Source organism: Numenius arquata, chromosome 6, assembly GCF_964106895.1.
Source record: "Numenius arquata chromosome 6, bNumArq3.hap1.1, whole genome shotgun sequence".
Taxonomy (NCBI): Eukaryota; Metazoa; Chordata; class Aves; order Charadriiformes; family Scolopacidae; genus Numenius; species Numenius arquata.
Genome location: NC_133581.1, coordinates 43,059,413 through 43,079,567, shown reverse-complemented (window position 1 = coordinate 43,079,567; position 20,155 = coordinate 43,059,413). Strand labels below are relative to the sequence as shown.

The following is a 20,155-nucleotide window of genomic DNA, read 5'->3' as shown; positions in this document are numbered from 1 at the left end:
TAAATTTTTATCTAAAGGGGGTTCACAGATAGACCACTTGTATACCAAATAATGGCCTGAAACTGTTGGTTGTTAATGCTACTTTAAGAATTCACTATATGTCACTGCAGTAGCTACTAAGATTGATTCTCAAATCAAAGCCTGGCAGACGTTCTCCTGTATTGTCTGATCAAGGAAAGACTGAACATCTCTCACAGTCCAGTTGGGTAGCTTAACCACTGAGATACTTAGAAGTGAGCTAGTAGGACAGATGTACTAGGACAGATTTTTCCAGTTTCCTTTTACCTACCATACTTGAGTAACATAGGGTGTCCTTAACTGTGCAGTATGAGTTGCACTACACAAAATGACTGAAGTAGGCTTGTGGTGTGTTTTGCTTGGAAGTAGAAAGTAACAAAGCTTTCTCTGATTTCTTCCTTCTAGGAGAAGTCCAAAAGTATTCCAGATGATGTTGCTAAGGACATGAGAGGTGTGCAAACCCAGCTCCGGAACCATGTGGCCCTGGAGCATGAGCTCTCTGGGAATGAGCAGCAGGTAAGGAAAGTCATTTGCGGTCTTTCACGTGTGGCCAAAATTCAAGTTTCCAAGACAATCATAGTAGTAATTTGGTATTGTGGATCAAATTATTACAGGCTCTCTGTGAGAGCCTGGTCGTCTCTAAGGGTCTTCCTTAGTCTTCTGCTTTTTTATTATGTTCAAGGTTTGATGGCAATGATAAAGTAGGTCTTTTGAAATCTTACAAATAAAGGACATATTATAATGAGCACTGACTATTGAAGTGATTCACAGGGATATTTTTTATCACTGCTTGAAATGTATGATTATGCCAGGCTTTATGATGCATTTATCCCCCTTCTTCAAAGTGTTAAGGGTGATTACAAGGAAAAATCCAGAATCTGTTTTATGTGCAGAGAAATGGAATATTCATTGAACACAAAATGCACTGATTAAGTATAGAGAATTATAGAAGGAAGGATGGGGCAGCAGTCTGGAATTTTCAACAAGTTTTGAGGGGCAGGAGTTAGACTGTGAGAAGAAAGGTCTCATTATACAAGCTTGTGAAAAATTTCAGCCCATGAGAACAGCTGTTGTTTAGAATACTTCCTTGTATATAGAAGATTTGCTTAGCTTCAACTAGACCAATAAAACAAGTGTTTTCTCTTCATCCCTTCGTTTAATAAAGGTAATGGTACAGTTAAAAGAGCATGTGTTATATTGAGGTTACTGAAGTAGTTATCCCAGTATCATTTATGTGTGGCCTCACATCTTGGCCTTGTGGCAGACGATGATAGAATCCCACCAGCAGCTTGTTACTTCTGAAGGTAAAAGGGCATGAGATATGCATGAAGAGAATGCAGTCACAGTTAATCTATATGGTCTCTGGGGAAAACAAGGTATGGTTAGCTATTATTTGCCTTACTTATGTAATAAATGATACAGTGAAAAGGAGAAACAAAATCTGCCTGCCTATTTGAAAAAACACCATTGTGATGAGCCTTTGCGAACACTGGATGTCACTGTTATTCCACAGAACTGAAATTAGGAAAGCTTTTGTTCAGCATGAGAAAAGTTAGGTCAGAAAATGTTGCTTGAACTGTAGTTTCATGTACAATTAACATAGCCCTTATCATAACTTTTCTGATCTTAGCTCTATGACACTCTCATTCCTACCTTCTTCTTTCGTCCCTACATATAGCTGCAGGAGCTGATCCACTCTGCAGATCACGTGCTGACCCATTGCTCAAAGAAACAGGTGGAGGACCTGAAAGCAAAGCAGCAGGCAATAGTGACCAACTGGAAGGCCCTGAAGTCTAAAGTGGAACTGCGCAAGAAATTGCTGGAACAAGCACACAAGCTTTACCAGTTTCAGGCGCACGTAAGCACTTCTTTCCATTGGTATACCAGGGAAAGTTGCCTTCAGTGTGTGTGAATCATAGGTGTACTTCCCAGCTGCAAAGGTTAATGTAAAAGGTTACAGGTGCTATCTCTGTTGTTAATCAAGTATTTAAATGCTTGTAGCTATTTAGGAATTTATTAGAGGATAAGGATCTTTTACCTTCTGTAGGAAGGGAAGTTTGTTTCCAACTGTGTATGGGATAATTGAGAATTTTCAGAAATGGTCATCACTTTGCATGAGCAGCAGTAGTCTTTTCAAAGACTCTGCAGTATCCACTGGGTAAGAGTGATAAAACTAGATATTAGACTCCCATTTATAATTTTAGCTATTTATAATGGCTGAAAGTTTGTTCTCTCAGTGCATGCAATAACCCGCAGTTAACTTACTTCATGGAATGTGTCAAATACAAGTCTCTGGTCTTTGCAGTAACCTCTCCAGTTTCTCAAACACAGTGACATGCATATATTAGCATAATATCATCATCTGCAATGCACAGTAGTTTTCTCTCCAAAGAACTCGGTAGGTCACTAAGCTATGATTTGCCACAGAATATTTTGCAATTGTCAGCAATCTCAGTGAAGACACTTGAGTGACACCACTGCAAATTAGTAGATTATTGATGCAAGTACTGCATTAGCAGGTACTAAAACAGCAAGGGTGCCCCCTTTAATCATGAAGAAAGTTGATAATATAGATTTCTAGAGTACCTTTACATTCTTTGAATTCTTTAATTGTTCCAGGTGTAACTTCAGTGTCAACTAAAGATACCTCTGGTAGTTCACATTCTGTTTCCTTGTTTGCTGGGAAGCAGAGAATATCCAGGATATGCTTACCTGGAAAAAACCTTCCCACAAGTTTGTCTTCAGGTTGTGAGCTGGGATCAAGACCACAATAGAGTGTACATCATGCTTTTGTGTACTTCTGCACATTAGGCTCATCCACTTTAAGTCTCTTAAAAGTGTTCAAACCAGTATAACATGTAATATTTAATCCAAAAATACATTGCACAGTTAGAGATGTAGGATGTTTATGGCACTTTGGTTTTTGAGAGTTTGTTTGGTTTGTTTTGTAACTGTTAAGAATCCATTATCTTGTGCAGAACTGTTGATGGGGAAATAAAATTAATTAGAATTTGACTTAAGGAAAATTAGAGTGATTCTGCTGATGTAGGTGAAAGGTTCATTTGTCCACAGTCTTTCTGACAGTGATCTAGGGATGATAGTAAGAACAACACAATCTTCTTCTATTATGCATTCTTCTAACATATATTAGGTTCTGGAAGTCTTCAGCCTGGGGGAATCTTCATCAGGAGATGGTCTTGATGGATTTATCCATTAAAATGTAGTCACTCAGAGTTTACTTTGTTATTGATTTATTTCATAACTTATGTCGTAAATTTAGTTATTTACTTCAGATAGAAAATGTCCTGTTGGGAGGGTGCTTTTTTCTTTTAATTCCTGGAGCCATACAAAATACCTTTGGTCTGAAGTCTGCCTGAAATCTGATGCATCCTGTGATGTGAATGGCAAATCTATAGCCCATTTCTTACTCTGGCACTGTGCTCTTTCCTCTGCTTTGGTAAATTTACAAGCAATGAACACCTTAAAAATATATAAACCTGTCAGTGCTTAATAGAGAGGGCTACACAGTCATTAAGGTGCCTTCTTAACATCATAAAACAAAATTACAAAGCCAGGTGACTGTATTCTCAGTGAGATGCTTAGATGGGATAATGCCTCAGGCATCTCTGTCTCTTTGATGTCAGTCTACTGGCAAGAAGTATCCCCAATCCTCTCAATTTTCACGTCCTTTCCTGACAATAATTCCTGAAAAAGTAAAGAGCTGGTTCTGCAAATTCAGTAAGCTCATCTTTCTGCCCAGATGGGACAAGGCAGGGTTATACAGCCATATCTAATGACTGTAAGAATCTCAGTACCTCTAGGGTAAGTTAGAGCAGCTTTACTGCAGAATATCCCCCAAATTGCTGAGTGCAGAGAGGCAACTTTGCTCTCTTTCCTCTTTCAGCCATGCCAAGAGGTCTACAAACTTAATGTTAGTCACAGCTGTTCAGTGTACTTTTTTCATTAGTATTATTCATATGCAGTCCATGGGGCTCTTTCATTATGAAATTGTACGTAGAAGTGAAACAAAGACAAACTGGGCCTGCCATGAAATGAGAGTTCTGCACAATCAACTAGTGTATCTGCTTGCATCCCATCAAGTACGATTTTAGTCTGATTAAACAGCAGAGCTGTCTCCAACTGACAACACACAGTAACAGCAGAGGGCTCCAAATCTTCCAAGAAACTCTGTCAAGGGAGAGGAATTTAGACATAGACTCAAAGTGTTTCTGAATGGTTTGATGTTCTTGTTCTGAAGTTTCTGCTAGGATCTGTATGTAGATCAGTCAGGCTCTGCTTAGGAGTTTCCTGCAGGCTGATGCCTAGTCTATCCTTAAATGTCGCTGGCAGTCGCAGTCCAATAACCTATTACTTGCTTTTGAATTGTTCCATTGCATTAAATATCCTGAGATTTATGGATTTTTTCCTAATGCTTAGCTTAAAATCTCAGGGAGTCTTAGACATTTGCAATGCCAAATGCAATGTCAGTGTCTACAGTGACATCCAGCTGTGTCTGAATTAGTTCTGCAAATCAAAATGACGCCAACATGTGTGCACTATGTGGGCCCCTTTAAAAAGACCATAGTCCTTTTAAAGAGTCGTTTAGTAGCTGTGTTCACTGGCTTTAGGAAAAGAGTATTTTGTCTTTAAAGCCTAAACTCTTAGGACCCCAAATTGGCCATTTTCAACTTTGTAGTGCTATTCTGAAAATATTTTTTCCTGGCCGGATGGTTCACAAGCCAGCTTTGAGCTATACAAAATTTTCATGATAGGGATAAAAATGGGTAAAATGGAACAGGCGAGAAACTATTTCCATTACATAGTTTCCTTCAACAGAAAAGCCAGCAACCATTCACAAGAGAAAATTTTCAGGAAAAGAGCATTTTTCTTCAGCACTTATTGTACGTAACAGTCTTTTAAAATATGCTTAAAAACTAAAAGACCATTTGCCACCTCAGAATTGAATGAACTAATCCAAATACAATTAAACTGTAACAAAAATTAATCATCCAATATGATTGCTAGTACAGACCCTTGCAGTCCTAGTTTTTACCAACTGACACGTAAGAGGACAACATCTATTACAGATTCAAACAAGATGCCTAAAGTAAGTGGACTGGTGAAGGTGCAGAATCAAGTGCAGAGAAAGACAAACAGAAAATGTTAAATTTTTTTTGCTTACTTAGGTCTCTTCAGTCACAATCAGAAAATAATTCTGAGATTTGTGTAAGATTTTTCTTGTTCATAATTGCCTCAGCTAAATGCTGTGGATGTTTTAAGATATTGTAAATATGTTTATCAGTTCCTCAGATTTTGAAAGCAAACTAGCATTACATCCTTGTTCCTTCCAGAATTGTGTCTCTGTGCCAACATAGTTCCACAAACCAGGAGCTGAATCTTGCGTACCTGATATGCTTAAGCAATTTTTTCTCACCTGTGATTTGCCTTTATTCCACCTCTATTAGAGTGAGTTCATCTGTTTTTCACCTGAAAATTCTCACTCTTTTTAGAATATGTGTACACCTTAAGTTTCAAATTGACTTGTATTAGCCAAAGATAAGTCACAGAAAAATCTGGTGATATTATTTTATCCTCTGTGAAGGAATAACACCAGAAAACACTTAAAGAATGATGGACTAAAGGGCAATAAATTGTATCATGTTGTCATTGATGTGATATGACACAGTTTGAATATGGTATTACAAAACATGTATGATTTAACATGACTGTAGGAATTTCTATATATTGTGTTATTCACCCTTATTAAAACTCATAGAAGCACTCTAAGCCCTAATGAAATATTTTCTTTCTTATCTGTGATTTTATTACCTATTATTGCCTTAAAGTTGAACAGTCAGCCTATGGTTTTCCTATCTGATAACCCAAGCTTGAGCTCTAACCTCAACTTTCACATTTTCTTGGGTTCCAGGTTTGGGACTATTTCTCATGGACAGCAGAAATTATAAGGGAAATGAGAGCCAAGGAGACTATTCGGGACATATCTACCAGCAGCCTTAGACTTACCCAGCATCAACAGCTACTGGCAGAGATTGAAGCACGAGAAGAGAAGTATAATCATGTTGTACAGGAAGGACAGTCACTCTTGCAAGATGAGGAAACAGGATCAAAAGAGGTAATGGAAACTCATTTGAGTTCAGTCACACACATTCAGCTACTCAACACCAGAATAACTATCATTCTGTACTGTATCGCACCATAAGTGTACAAATGTGTGTGTACATTCACACATACCCATACGCATGACCTACGTTTGCTTCAGTGTGCTGTCTAGGTTGGGCATAAAAACATCTGTTCCATTGCCTACCTCAGCAGCTGATGAGTGCTGGCATCTCCTGAGGGCCTGCTGCAGCAAAGCTGGGCTTATTTGAGAAGTTTGTTATGTTCTGAGCAATGGAGATAATGCTACCCATTTCCCAAACTGAGTTTCCACACAAATACTAGTCTTCACATTACAGTGCTATATCCATACCGGACCTGGATGGACACAAACCTGTCAACCAAAGAATGAAAACAAACATATGAGAAACTTTAAAGATTAATTAAAACATTTTCTGTAGTAATGAATTATGCTGGTATATTTAACTCACTGGAAATGAAAGATGGAAATCAAAATGACAGTTTACTCAAGACAAATAGCCTCTAAGATTCTCTCAGCAATTTTTCTCCTCCAGTTCTCCCCTGACAATTCATTACCATATCTCTTGACTGTCTTCAGAAAACTGCAGGGATCATGCAAATTACTCTCCCTGCTGACTGAAAAATAGTTGAATATTGCAATGTATTACTATAGTAACTAGAAATGTTCCTGACTGTAAAGTCCTTTGCCTATAGAAAAATGTAGGAAAAATTCATTTATAGAAGGCCTATGGATATACAGAGTTTGGAAGCTGGAATAACATGAAGTCTAACTTTGAGACATGTATTCACTGACTAGGACAATATGCTGTTTGATAATTTATTTAAGTATCTGTCCTATCCCAATCTGAAGTGCTATAATTGCACCGTTATCACTAAAGATAATGGAGAATTAGGATTTGATTCTAGAAGGTACACTTGAGAAACAGTTACCTACCTTTGCTCTTGGCTTGGACTGCTATATATGCTGTAAGAAGTGTTCCTCCATTCCTGAAATGAGGCATCTTTGATTATCTCTCAGCCCAAATATAAGTGCAAGAACTTGTTTTACTTTTTTCCGTTTGATAATTTTGTTACAATTTAAGGGGCTTATCCACTACTGCACTTAATCCTTTCTCTTCCCACCTTACCCTGGTCCATGGGGTATAAACACCAACATGAGTTTTTCGTTGGAAATTGTGTTCAGATTCAGCAGAAGCTACAGGCTCTGTTGGAAGAGAAGGAAAATGTATACAGTGAATGGAAACAGAAGAAGGAATGGCTGGAGAAAATACACCAAGAACAAATGTTCTACAAGGATTGGGATCACCTGGACATGCTCCTGAATTCACAGGAGGTATGTGAATTATAAGCTTGAAATAAGCAGTTACACTCATCAAGCATTTGAACTCTTCCAAGTTAAAACGGGCATTACTGTCACCAACAACTTAAAATCCTTGGGCTTGTGTATAGACAAGGCACTTCTTTAATCATTGTTATTTGCATTGTGTTATCACTTGGAGACTGTAGCAGTGCACAAGACACACACCCCACACACCCCCTTTCTTATGTGGCTTGGGTGCGGAACCAGATAAAAAAAGATGATCCTTGCCTGAGGGATCATTTTTGCAAATAAACATAAGAGCTAATAGATGAGAGTCAAAACAGAAGAGGGAGACAGCGATCCAGTATTAGTCAGCTTTACAAACAGATAGCAGCGTACCAGCTGCTTAACCACTGGCAGATTGTTTTGTAGACTTCAGAGAGAGGGGAATATAAAGAGGGTTTGAAGGAGGACAGGGAGGTTACTTTGCAGGTGTTTCTGGAAACCTCACCCCGGGCTGAGGGTTAGTGCTGGGGAAATGCAACTAGTGGAAAATGAATGCTGGCAGTTTGAGTTAATCCAGGAAAATGAATTGACTTCTCGGTTCTGCAAGGGAGTTGATAGCAGCATGGAGAACAACTACAAAAGAATTTGATTGTAAGGAATATTAGTTCCTATTTGATGCATAAGAGAAAGATGAGCTAGTGAAAAAAGCACTCTCATGAAAAGAGCGGACTGATATAGTTAATGCCAATAGGCATCCAGAAGGGTGTTCATATTATCATCATTTTGCAGCTCTTGAAATATATCTTTTTCACCAATATTAAATTGCATTTTGTCTTTTTTGCACTTTCCTGGATTTATGGAACTATTTAAAAACATTCCAGCTTGAGGTTTGACATTTGCTATTTTGAAACTTAGTGCAGAATTCATGAGTCTTTTCCAGCCACTCTGTGCAAATTAATGGGTTGATGGATTGCTGTAACTGTGCTGAGACTTGGCATACAAACCACATCGATGGGTTGAAAGTTGCCAAACGGAAGGGTTGAAGCAAAGTTGAAGAAGGTTGTACCTCTGGGTCATTTCTTACTAAGGAAAAACAATTCTTAATTCTCCAAGACCACTGGCAGCATAATATGATGACTCTCAGTTTGTGCTGAGCTCTGTTTTCCACCAGTGCTTTGCCACTGGCACTAAATCTTCTGGAAGACTGACCCTGAGCTGCGCCATGCAGTGATACTTAACCTTTTGGAACACATGGGCTTGAAGCCTTCTGCTACTTATTCCTTGAAGGAAATGCATATCTTCATAATTCCCTACAACTGACACCCTTAGCGAGTATGGCCTGCATTCCAAGTTTGTGAAACCAAGAGAATTTCACCTAGGTTCAAGTTTCTGGAGTAAAATATTACATAGTTCTGCCTGTTACAAATGTTTATTTGTTGCTTAATTAGTAAATGCCACAATTTGCATTATAGCTGTCTTAAGTCCCTACCAAGAAGTGTTACATCATTGCCAAGCTCCTGCATGGGGAGCATCCTCAGGGAAAATATAAACTCTACAAAATTTTGGCCAGTGTATTCTTTCTCTTTTCATGAAATGGAGATCAGCCAGTGTGTAGAGGCACTGTGACTATGGCGTCTGCTTTGCTGTATGTACCTCAGAGATAAATACATATGAAGGTACTATGGCTTAGTGTTCCTTCTTGCCCCTCAGTCTTGAGTCCAGGTTGCAAAAGACTATATTATTCTTACATGGAAAGGGGTCGCACCTGGCAATTTCAGTGTGTCCCCAACACATTCTGTACAGGTAAACTGTAGTGCACATTACTTCTTTATTCAGATGAATTTACCATTTCCCTATACTGTGAGGTAGCCTTCTCTTCTCCAGGCTGAACAGCCCCAACTCTCTCAGCCTATCTTCATAGGAGAGGTGCTTCAGCCCTCTGATCATCTTCACTGGCCCTCCTCTGGACTCGTTCCAACAGGTCCATGTCCTTTTTATGTCGGGGGCTCCAGCAGGTGGAGTGTCACAAGGGTGGAGTAGAAGGGCAGAAGAAATGGCAACATTGTTCTGGTTCTTCTAGGGCTAGATTTCCTGTATTCCGGGAATATCCCCTATTTCTTTTATTCTCTTGTTTCTCAGTGTGATCATTCTTCAAACAGGTTATTCCTGTGCGGCAGGGCTCCCATTCAAGTGAGGGAGAAATAGCAAGAACTGCAAAGCTGTCTTTTGCAGTTGCTTCCATCTGCCTTGTGGATCAATATATACAATTTGACAGTGAACTGAGGTTCCTTAGTCACTATTTGTATTTTACTTCTCTGTATTTGAAGAACTATTGGAAGAGGAATCTGATCCTTGTGGAAGGAGCTCTGTTATTACTATATGGAGTTAAAATGTGGCTGCATAGTGATGCAAGACTGCTCCCTAGGGGGATAGGCAGGCGGGTAGGAAAGCAGTCCTTTCAAACATGTTCTCAGAAAGTATTCAGCCAAGACATCAATTGAAGACTCCCAGACCACTTTTCCAATGGGAATATTGTCATTTACTGCTTTCAGAAAGGACAAAAGCAAACACACTTTCAAAAAAGACTCCTATCAGACAAACCAATATAAGCAATCTTCTACCCCTTGTGTTTCTTCTGACTTTTGTGTTTGAGGCAAGGCTCAGGCATGTGCATTTCACTCTGGACATCTGCAAAATATGTGTGTGAGAAAGCAGCTTCTGTCATCCCATAATTTTTGGATCCTATTTTCCCAGTACTTCATATGCCTTAGACCAAGTCTCTCCCCCAGCAGCAAGGAACAGGGGAAGGAAGAAGGCAACAGAGGAGTGTTTTAAACTAAGAACTACTACTGAGAACTCCTCTCTCATTCGCTGTCTGTGCCAGTGTGACAGGTTTGACTTTATGCCAGCATCTTATATTACATCCAAGTTATTTAAACCTTCGAAGGATTTCTGCAGAATTTAGTCTAGGATTGTTCTGTGCTAAAGAAAAATAGAGCACATGTGGAGAAAATTAGGAAAACGTCTATCTTTTAAATTTTTTTTTTTATTATGAATTCAGTTGTGCCATTGCATGGAACTGTTGTAGGAAACTCTCCTAAGACCTGTGAGCTGAAATCTTGCCATTCGGAGTGCAGACAAGAAACAGCCGAAAAAGAAGGAAGAAAAAAACGATCACTTTTGCTTTGAGCAGAAGCGGTGTCCGGTACGCTCTGCTCCTTTCTAACCTTTTCACGGCGGCAGATGCATTGCTCAGGTTAGCTGCTTTCCTTTTTTTCCCAGATGAAATAACAGCGAGTTCGCAGGCTGTCTCTGCCAGGCGTTTTTGGCTCCCTCCTGCTCTGTCTGCAGTCTCACTGTCAGAACACTCAGGGAGCAGAGCCTCATGCTCTGTAATTTATCTTTCTGCCCATCCCACTCTCATATCACTTTGCAGATGTGACAGGCGGTGGTAGCAGTATTAGAAGAGCTGCGTGTTTTCCTTTTGAATGTGGATTTTTTTAGTTTATAATTTTTTTCCTGGAGAATGTTTATTCATCTCTCATTCCTTTGCCTCAGAGGAAGAATGGAAATTTCCAGTGCCAAAGGAAAAAGGATTAGGAGTTGGTTTTAAAAACAGGGGGAAAGGCAAGCTTCTGTGGCTTTGATTTTTGCATCGTTTAGGACTAAGCTTCAGAATGTCATGCAAGGACCATCGCTGCAAACTGTCATCTGCAACCTATGTCTCCACTGCGGAAGTGATGCTGTCTTCCAGCAGAATGACCCCACCTCCTCCTTTTGAAACTGCTGTGCAGGACAGGCCTTTTCAAAAATTGCCAGCATCAGCGTGGCACCCTCCCACTGGTCAATCAGTTGCAGAGCTTGCTCCAGGAAATGCCAGCTCATCACCAAGCAGTGTGTCTTCTGAAGCTTACTGTTCAAGGCTAGATGTCGTCCTGGCACACGCAGACCAGAGGAAACGTTTCAGGAGCACTCGTCACTGTGCCAATCCTTCTGATGAGACATCCAGTTGTTCCAGTCCTCCCAGGGACATTTGGGGCCATGGATATGGGGGTTCTTGGTCAACATCTGCATCTTACAGACAATATTCAGAAAGAGAAAAAAAGGTTCACCGTATTTCTCCTGAAAAAAATGATCCCTTGAAGCTTGCTGTATCTTTGCCCTCTGAAGTCCTTTCCTGCAAAGCTCCAAGCTGGACATCACGCCTAGACGTTGATCTTTCTGCTGTTCCAGCTGTTTCTACACTCCGCAGCAAAAATCTGCACGCATCCCTGGAACCTTGTGATTCTCTCCCACCCCAACAAGGCTGTAGCCAGTGCAATGTCCAAATGCCAGACCTCCATGCTTCAGTGAAGCTTTACATTTCAACTTGCAGCTTGACGATAAAGCCTTTTCGAGCAGATTCCCACAGAAGCAGTCATGCTCATTCAAGTCTGATTGTGCCACAATTAGAGAAGGTGTCTGAAACTCCGGCTGGTCTTCCAACAGGATCCCAGAAACCAAAACAAGGCTTCCCTTCAGGTGGGTCTCCAGCCCTTCAAATCACAAGATTTCATGTGACTTCCTCTAAGTATCCTGGCCTTCCCCAGCAAACTGTGTCCAGAGATATATGGCTGTCCCCAGCAGTGCTGACTGGAAGAGAAAATTCAGCTAGTGGGAATGAGGTCACAAGTAAAGATTTAAATCCAGAACTGATTGTCTTTCAGAACCATGCTTCGTCTAGGCCAGAGTTTAGGAAAACTCCATGTGATGGTCTAACACCTGCTCACCACAAGGTTTCCAAAATCACCTTGATACTTGCCACCCCTTGGACTGCTGTGCCTATCCAGGTGGTAAGAGAATTTAGAAGAAGCCCAAGTCCAACAGTCTTTATCAAAACACATGATTCAGATACAGCTGGTCCACCATTTCACCCTGTGGAGATTGGGGCTGGCCTCTCTCTATCAGTGAATCCAGTTTGCTGCTCAGGATTGCTTCCAAGCCATTGGGCAAGGTCTGGTTTGAGACCTTCCCAGGAAACGTGCACTCTAAGAACTGTATGCCCTGACAACCTTTTGACAAACGTAACAGCTCACACCACGTCTTCAACTCACCGAGGCACAGAAGGTGTGTGGTGTCCATCTATCGCTGTCAACATTGCATCCTTTGGATCTGGGAGGAGAGTGGTGAAGATTTCCATTCCATTCTAGGAACATTTGCAAGCAGAGGTTTTCAGTTGTGTTAATCATGCCATGTGGATTTCTTTTTGTATGCTTCCTGCCATGTTCCCGCTCCTTAGAGATGACTTATGGAACAATCGGAAAGCTACACGTGTTCTGCTGTCACTGAGGCTGCAGCTACAGCTTGATCCATCCTAAATGAAGCTGATCTGATCAAACACTTAATAAGTGCTTCATTTTAACCGAGTACTATTGTCAACATGACATGCTCAATGCTATGCATGTGCTTACAGATTTTGCATAATTGGGCCATAGTTCTCAGCACTTCGAAGGTTCAAGACTTCAGGGCCAAGAACTGGTTCTCTTCTCTGCTAGTTGATCTGGGACCTGTGACAAATTCTCAATGTAGTTTTTCTTAGCTTTTTCTCTTCCAGTGTTTTCATTTTCTTACTTGTCAGGTTATGCTATATTTTTAAATGTCTCATTCCTGGTTTTGTAACTTTTAAAAGTAATTCTTGCTTTCAAAACCCAAAATATTGAAGTGTATAGGAAGAAATCACTTTTTTTCCCCCCTTAGACAAAGAGAGGTACCACCCTTTCCTGAGGGAAATGAAGGGAATTTAGTCTCCACAGCATCTCAGTTTTGGATATCCCAGCAAAGTTTCTAGCAGTGAAACTACGGGGACTTTAAGAGGAATTTAAACTGCCTTCAGACAAATGTTTCATAAGTAAATATTTTAATGATGATGTTGTATGGACGTTGGATTCTGGTCTAACACCTACTACTTACAGGATAGGCGTCAAGCTTGTGAATTTTGAAGGAGGGAATAGGTGAAAGGAAGGCATCATAGCAGTTATGGGAAAACAAACACTCTCTTTTTCCCATGTACATTTCCAATATCAGATAAGCATATTTTATGCCAATGAGACAGCATGGAGTGGTGGGGGAGGGGAGAAGGAAATTTTAAATACATTTAACATTAGAATTTCACATCTAGATTGTGAGGTCAGAGGCCAAAAATACAGTGATGTCAGTATGATAGAAAAGGTGTATATATTTTTCTCTATAAACAACTTCAGTGTGTTTTATTCCATTTAGAGTTATAGTATGATACCTTGTTATAACTTTTACTGAAATGAAGCATAGTACAACATATCTGTGAATCATATATAATCATGGTATTAAGCACATTTATTTACTTTGCTAAAACAATTTTTTTTTTCATTAATTCCTTTTTGTATTTACTTTTATCAGAAGTACGTCAAATCAAATCTTCTTCTTGTCATCTTTCTGGGCAGAGAGTTTGGACTTGATCACATGCTTTAAGTGAAGGCATTTATAACTGGGAGTAATTCTGGCTTTTAGTACATGCTTAGATCAGAAATATTTTCAATGGAGTTCCAGCAATCTCAGCAGCAAGCCCAGGGCAGGCACTGGGGAACAAAATCTGTGGAGCTTGTTATACTGTGAAGAGCAGAAGCAGGAGAAGGGAGTGGATTTGCACAAATACTTAAAATAGTTTTTCTTCTAGAGAAATAAAAATGACACTTCTTGGAAAACAGATTTCTTTTGGGGCTGTGTCAGCTTCCAGTATGTATAAATGTGGAGTTGTGGCATCCAGAGAGCATAGTTATCCTAATGAATAAAATGTTTCATTCAGTATTTCTCCCAAAGCTAGAGCTGGCCTGTGCTGTCACATAAGTGTATATATAGTACTGTTTAATTTAAAATGAACTTTCTTTTGTTAATTGGACTTTGCAATTAGTTCTGCATTAACTTGCATGTAAGAGGTCTTATGACAGTGAACTCCCTGTGCAATGAGCTCAGAAATAGTGAAAAAATCCAGTTAAGTAGGGTTAATACCTCCATTTCTGTGCTTTGCATTGTTCATAACTTGGCTATTTGTTACATGCTCCATGTCAAATCTCAAAAAGGGCCAAGTTCATTTTGTGGTTTTAAGCATCTTTGCAAGTCTTCACTTAAAAATGAGTCCATTATATAGCGACTAGTCAAGTCTTCGGTGCTTTGTGTGGCTGAGCATTAAATTCCTGATGATGGGCTGTGATTCATAACAGAAAAAAACACTTGAGAGTTTATGCCTGCTGTGTGCTGTGGGAGACCCTGGTAGGTTACCTGAGGAGAGCTATGCAATGTTTTGTATTTGAAATCAACACGTCTCATTCAAAGCAGGAGTTTGGGGACCTGTCTGAAAATATGCCAAAAAGGGATGTAATTGGCCACAGGCCAGCATTGTGGTGTGGGAGCTGGTTCCCATTCTGCTTTCAGATTGGTATAACAAATGCTTAAATGAAAAAAAAAAAAATGTTACGGTTCTGATTCTAGCAATTCCTGCCATAAGCTTTCTGTTTAAAAGATGAATGGAAAGTTTTTACCTCACCAGCTCTCCCAGTAGCTCTTAGTGCTACTGGGGCTGCTTTCTTCTAAGCCTATTGCCATCACCTCTCCTGTAATGTACACAGCCACTTCTCCTTCATACCAATTTTCTTTTTGTGCACCAGTTTTCTTTCTCAGTATTAAATCCTGAGTTCCCAAGAGCATTTGCATGGCCTTCTACTTGAAGGGCCTGGTCCAAAGCTTTCAGAAGTCAGGAGGACTTTTCCCACTGCTGTAACAGCTGAAGGGATGGGCCTTTGAATGCTCAGTGTTATTTGTGTGTAGTGATTTTCAGTGGGAGCAAGGCACTGAGCACTCCAGTGGCAGCTGCTTATGACTCACCATCCCACACCCCTGCTCTCAGATGTCTCTGTTCTGTTTTTCCAAAGAAAGTAACCGTGTTTACCAGTGAATATCCCTTGCCTTTTTATTGCACCACAGGTATATGAGCAGGAAGATTAATGGCTGACCATTTCTTCAGGTTTCACAGAGTTTGCAGTTTCACTGCTAACAGTTACTAAATAAAGGTCCCGGAGTGATGTGTGGAAAATTATGGGAATTTTCTGTTTCCTTAGGTAAATCTTTTTTGGCCAAAAATGGTAGATAATACACAAAATATGATAGAGAATCTACAATGCTTTTAAAGCAGCATTTAAAACACCAAAATAGAGATGCAGCATGTGGCTGCATGTTTGTGTACCCCAAACAGGAGTGAGTTAGATTCAGCTGATAACTTTCTATTTCATTGTTAGTAACAGCAGTGTAAATACGGGTAGTAATTATAAGTGGTTTAACAAAGCGCTTTTACAGTAGTCAGACCTGGAGCCCACATGTGTGGAGATCTTCCTCCACAAGAGCAAACCAATTCCAAAACCACTCTAAAAAAACCCCACAAAACAAACCTGTCATAATTTCATACATTTGATGAGTAGGATAGATCAAAGTATTAAAGTTTGAATGACAGAATATCAGATTTCTGGTGGGGGTTGTATTTAACATTGCATAACCGAGGCATTAATGTATTTCTTTTAGGCATCCTGGTGATTTACAGGCCAGACTTATTAAAAACGTAACCCCATTGTACAGTGGCCTTCCCCTCTTCTTGTTAGTGATTACTGTGTTGGGATTTATTCACCTCTCTTCTGATACTCAGCATGGAATAGTATAGAGCAGTTTGAACATCTGGCCTGGGCATGGTCGTCTTCTGTGCATTTTTCTGTATATGCAAAATACTCCTCTCATTAACTCCCAAAAAATGAACCAGAAAGTCAGCCAAGTCTGTCTGTCAGTCCTCTTAGCCACAGCTGCCAAGGAGGGCTGAGTAGCAGCAGCAGTAATAAGGTCCATCGACCAGCTGAAGATCAAGGCAACAAAGCAAGGTAATGACTGAAATCTGGGGTCTGCCCCGGAGGACGAGGACAGGGCTCAGGCCTCCCCTCAACGCAGTTCAGGCAGGGCTGGGGGCCAGGGCTGAGCCTCAGAGGGACCCCCAGGTGGGAGCAGGGGCCGTCCAGGGACTGGTCAGGGCTGCCAAAGCCTATTGGTGCACTCAGATCCTGACAAGTACGTGTGGATGCCCCTGCACATAACACATGGCTGGGAGACCTCTCCATCTTAAGATGCACTGTGGGGTTAAACAGTCATCCAATACTTCTGTCCAGAGAATGAACGTCATTACTGGTTTTCTAAAGTAGCTGCTGAAGAATACCTTTTCTCTCCTATAAAAAACACCCTGTCAGACTGCTACAGAAACGTAATGTTTTGCAAAGCAAGAGAGATCTCTCTAGATGTTATTTTTCCTGTGCACATCTATGGTTTTAAGGCACAGATTTACTTATGTTCTTTACCAGCCCTCTTCTGAAACTGTTAGCAGTTGTGTTGTTTCACTGATTCTATTCTGTTTCTTTCCTGCCTCTTAATTCTTTCACACTATATCACTGATCTCAAATTCTTATTCCATCTCTGCTAATTGCACTTTACCCAGGTAGAATTACTGGTTGGAATTTCTCATCCAAATACTTACAATTCCATGAGCTCAGAGAATGGATTACACAGTGCTATGTCCCAGCCGATAAATGCAGTCCATTGTAGCAGCCTGGACTCCAAAAGTCTGTCCAGTCATATTCACTTCACTGTGAAGCTTGTCCACAGGTAACTTTTGCTCGTGTCCCATCAGAGCCTCTGATTGGGGTTTTTGTCCTGCTGTTTTCTCATCCTTGAATAAAGGAAAAAACTGTGGGCAGTTAAATCCACTGGAAAAGAATAAAATAATACTGGCCTGTAAAAAAGCTATTCTTTTCTTGATAATAGATGATTACATTGTTTATTCTTTTGCATTTGACAAAACTGAATGTAACAGAATGCATGGGAGAAGTGATTGGGCAATCAGTTTTCTTAGCATCAGAAAAGAGTCAAGAAACACTGTGATGCCTTAGAGGTGTATGTGGATTAGTTAGGAAAGGTCCTCACAGTGTTAAAAGTGAGTAGTGCAGAGGTAGGTTTCCTTAAACCTGCATTTAATATTTTAGACTAAGGTCTTTCTGCATCTGAGACTGATAGGACAGGCAGTAAATAAAATTAATGCAGGCAAATTGGAAACGTGGCCTGAAAAAAATACCAGATGTAATGCACTTGGTACAGATGCAAGCTATGACATTTTTCAGGAACATTCAGCTGCATAAATACAGGATGGAGACAAGCTGGTCTGATCGCAGTTATTCTGAAAAGTTTCTGGAAGCTTACAGTAGATTGCAAGGTGAACTTGAGTTCATGGTATTGTGTAAAAGATAAGCACAGTACACAGATACATGCAGAAGATTACAGCTTGGAAAGCACACACAAGCTCTCTGCTGTCTTCACTACCTTCACTCTGGCAGCCTTATTGCTTATTGCCACTTATTGCATTAGGAATAGTACTAGGAACCCCATTTCAAAATAAGTGGAAATGGAGAAAACCCAGAGTGGAGCAATAAGAATAATCAGAGTCAAGAAGACAGCCTTTGTGGAATGATTGATCAGATCAGGGTAGTTTTAGCCTAGAGATAGTAGAAACCCCAGGATGCAAATAGCCTGCAAACATGTACAAGACTGAAGAAAACGTAAAAGGAATTATCTCCTTTCTGTGGTGAAGAGGGCAGTCTGTAATGAGGTGAAGTGTTATCATGCATTTTCAGGCTAGATATTTGGAAAATCTTGGTAATGGTAAAGGTAACAAAGCACTGGAATAAATTGCCTAGGGAGGCTGCAAAGTCTCTGTTATTGGAAGTCTTGTAAGAAGGAATCATACGGACATCTGTCAGACACTACACTGTTGGCCTTGCTTTGGATTACAAGGATGGCTTAGACCTCTGGAATTTTCTGCCAGCCTTGTGACTTAGTGATTGTGATAAGCAGTGATAGGGCACTTTCCTTAGCTGGACCTGTTAATGCTTCTCTTTCTTGCTCAAGACCATGGAGCTCTACTATTTAATTTCCAATTTCAGTTACATTTTGTTCCTTTTTTTCCCTCTCAAGTGTACTCTCAATCAGTTAATACCTCTTCTAACATTTATGAATCACTTTTATGTGCTAATTAATCTGCTGAGAAAAATATTAAACTTTTTTTTTATAGATTTATTTGAAAAGCAGTGACCTTGGAAGCTCTGTGGATGAAGTAGAGCAACTGATAAGGAAACATGAGGCTTTTGAGAAGCTTCTGGCATCACAGGATGAGAAGGTACAAAAATCCATGAGCCAGAATGATTTTATTACTTACTTACTTATTTATTTTTAACATGGCAACACATTAAATTGCTAACAGGTATGATATGCCTCATATGCTTGAGCCAAAAACAAAATGGGGAAACAGTGAAATAAGAGGCAGAGCAGTGTTAGCACAGGCAGAACAAGTGTTAGACACTCCATGCCCAAGTCCTGCCTGTATTGTCTTGCAGTAGACAGGAAAACCACTTAGTAAGTTAAATAGTGGGACTTACCAGAAGAAATAGTTAAAGCAGGCCATATTGTGTGTTATGGCTATCAGAAGTTTCTGCTTTTTTCATAAGAAATCAGTGGCTTTTAAAGCAAGTAGAATACGGTAAGTCGGAGGGGATGACTTGTCTAATTATTTAAATATACATTTGGTATACATCTGTACCAAATTGGCTAGCCTCTTTGCACCTTTGGAATAGATGCTGAATTGCTCGTCTGCATGTAAAGGAATCTGCCTGGCTGGCGGCCCCTATTGTAATTCACTCGGGCTAGGGCTAACCTCAAACCTGGGGCTGTGCCTGGTTTCCCAAGAAGGAATGAGCTCCCAGAATCCTTGCCAGCTCCCTGCCAGACTGATTGCTCATGTTGAGAGCTACCTTCCAATACCTGATTTCCACAAAGCAAAAAAACACGAGTACTGATGGGTGTCAGGCTTCCTCCATGATTCCTTGCACTGGATGGTCAGTGGCGTAGGGACTCCTGGAGTTACAGCCTTAATTCATTTACACTACAGAGACTACAGAGACCAATGACAAGGATGTCATAGATGTAACATAGTACAGGGTATGGATGGGGGGAATGCTGGGTAACTTCCCCCTGCTATTTTTGGTTCATTCCAGAAAAAAAAAAAAAAAAAAAAAGAGAATCTTTTACATATGGAAAGGAGAATGGGTTTTGTTTCTTTCACACCATTTGGAACAATAAAATTAATTTGTTGCCTCCTCAGATGATGTCTCTTCAAGAACAGGCAAGCAAGCTAGAAAAGGTTGGTGGATTGGAAGTACTAAAGATCCAGCACAAACTGAATGCCATTCATGAGAAGAAGCAGCAGATCAAGGATCTATCCCAGACTAGGAGAGAGAAGCTGCAGACCGCCCTTCTTCTGGCACTTTTCTACCAGAACTTGGAAGAGGTAAGACAGTCTCAGACTGGGATGGGGGTGGTAGGCAGAGGAGCTGCCTGCCTCTGTTGGATGAAATGCTTGCCCTTGCCAGAGATTAGGTGGTTTGATATTCTACTCTGGTATGGCAACTCCTGTTGTGCCGCACTCGCACAAAGGGGTAGGTGCTCCAATGCCGTTGCTGTTACTATACCATCCTTGTGGCCTTGTGTTCATTACAGCTGCTTTACGCATCAGGAGCTCTGCTG

At 40.4% G+C, this 20,155-nt stretch overlaps 1 protein-coding gene across 1 annotated transcript in view; it reads left to right on the top strand.

Moving 5' to 3' along the window:
• SPTBN5 (spectrin beta, non-erythrocytic 5) overlaps positions 1-20,155 on the top strand; it is a 96,562-nt gene that overhangs the window by 34,868 nt on the left and 41,539 nt on the right. The window contains exons 30-35 of the mRNA XM_074148448.1: positions 424-534; positions 1,697-1,876; positions 5,948-6,151; positions 7,361-7,510; positions 18,648-18,752; positions 19,734-19,919. Coding sequence (XP_074004549.1) covers positions 424-534; positions 1,697-1,876; positions 5,948-6,151; positions 7,361-7,510; positions 18,648-18,752; positions 19,734-19,919 — 936 coding nt within the window. The remainder of the gene's footprint in view (positions 1-423; positions 535-1,696; positions 1,877-5,947; positions 6,152-7,360; positions 7,511-18,647; positions 18,753-19,733; positions 19,920-20,155) is intronic.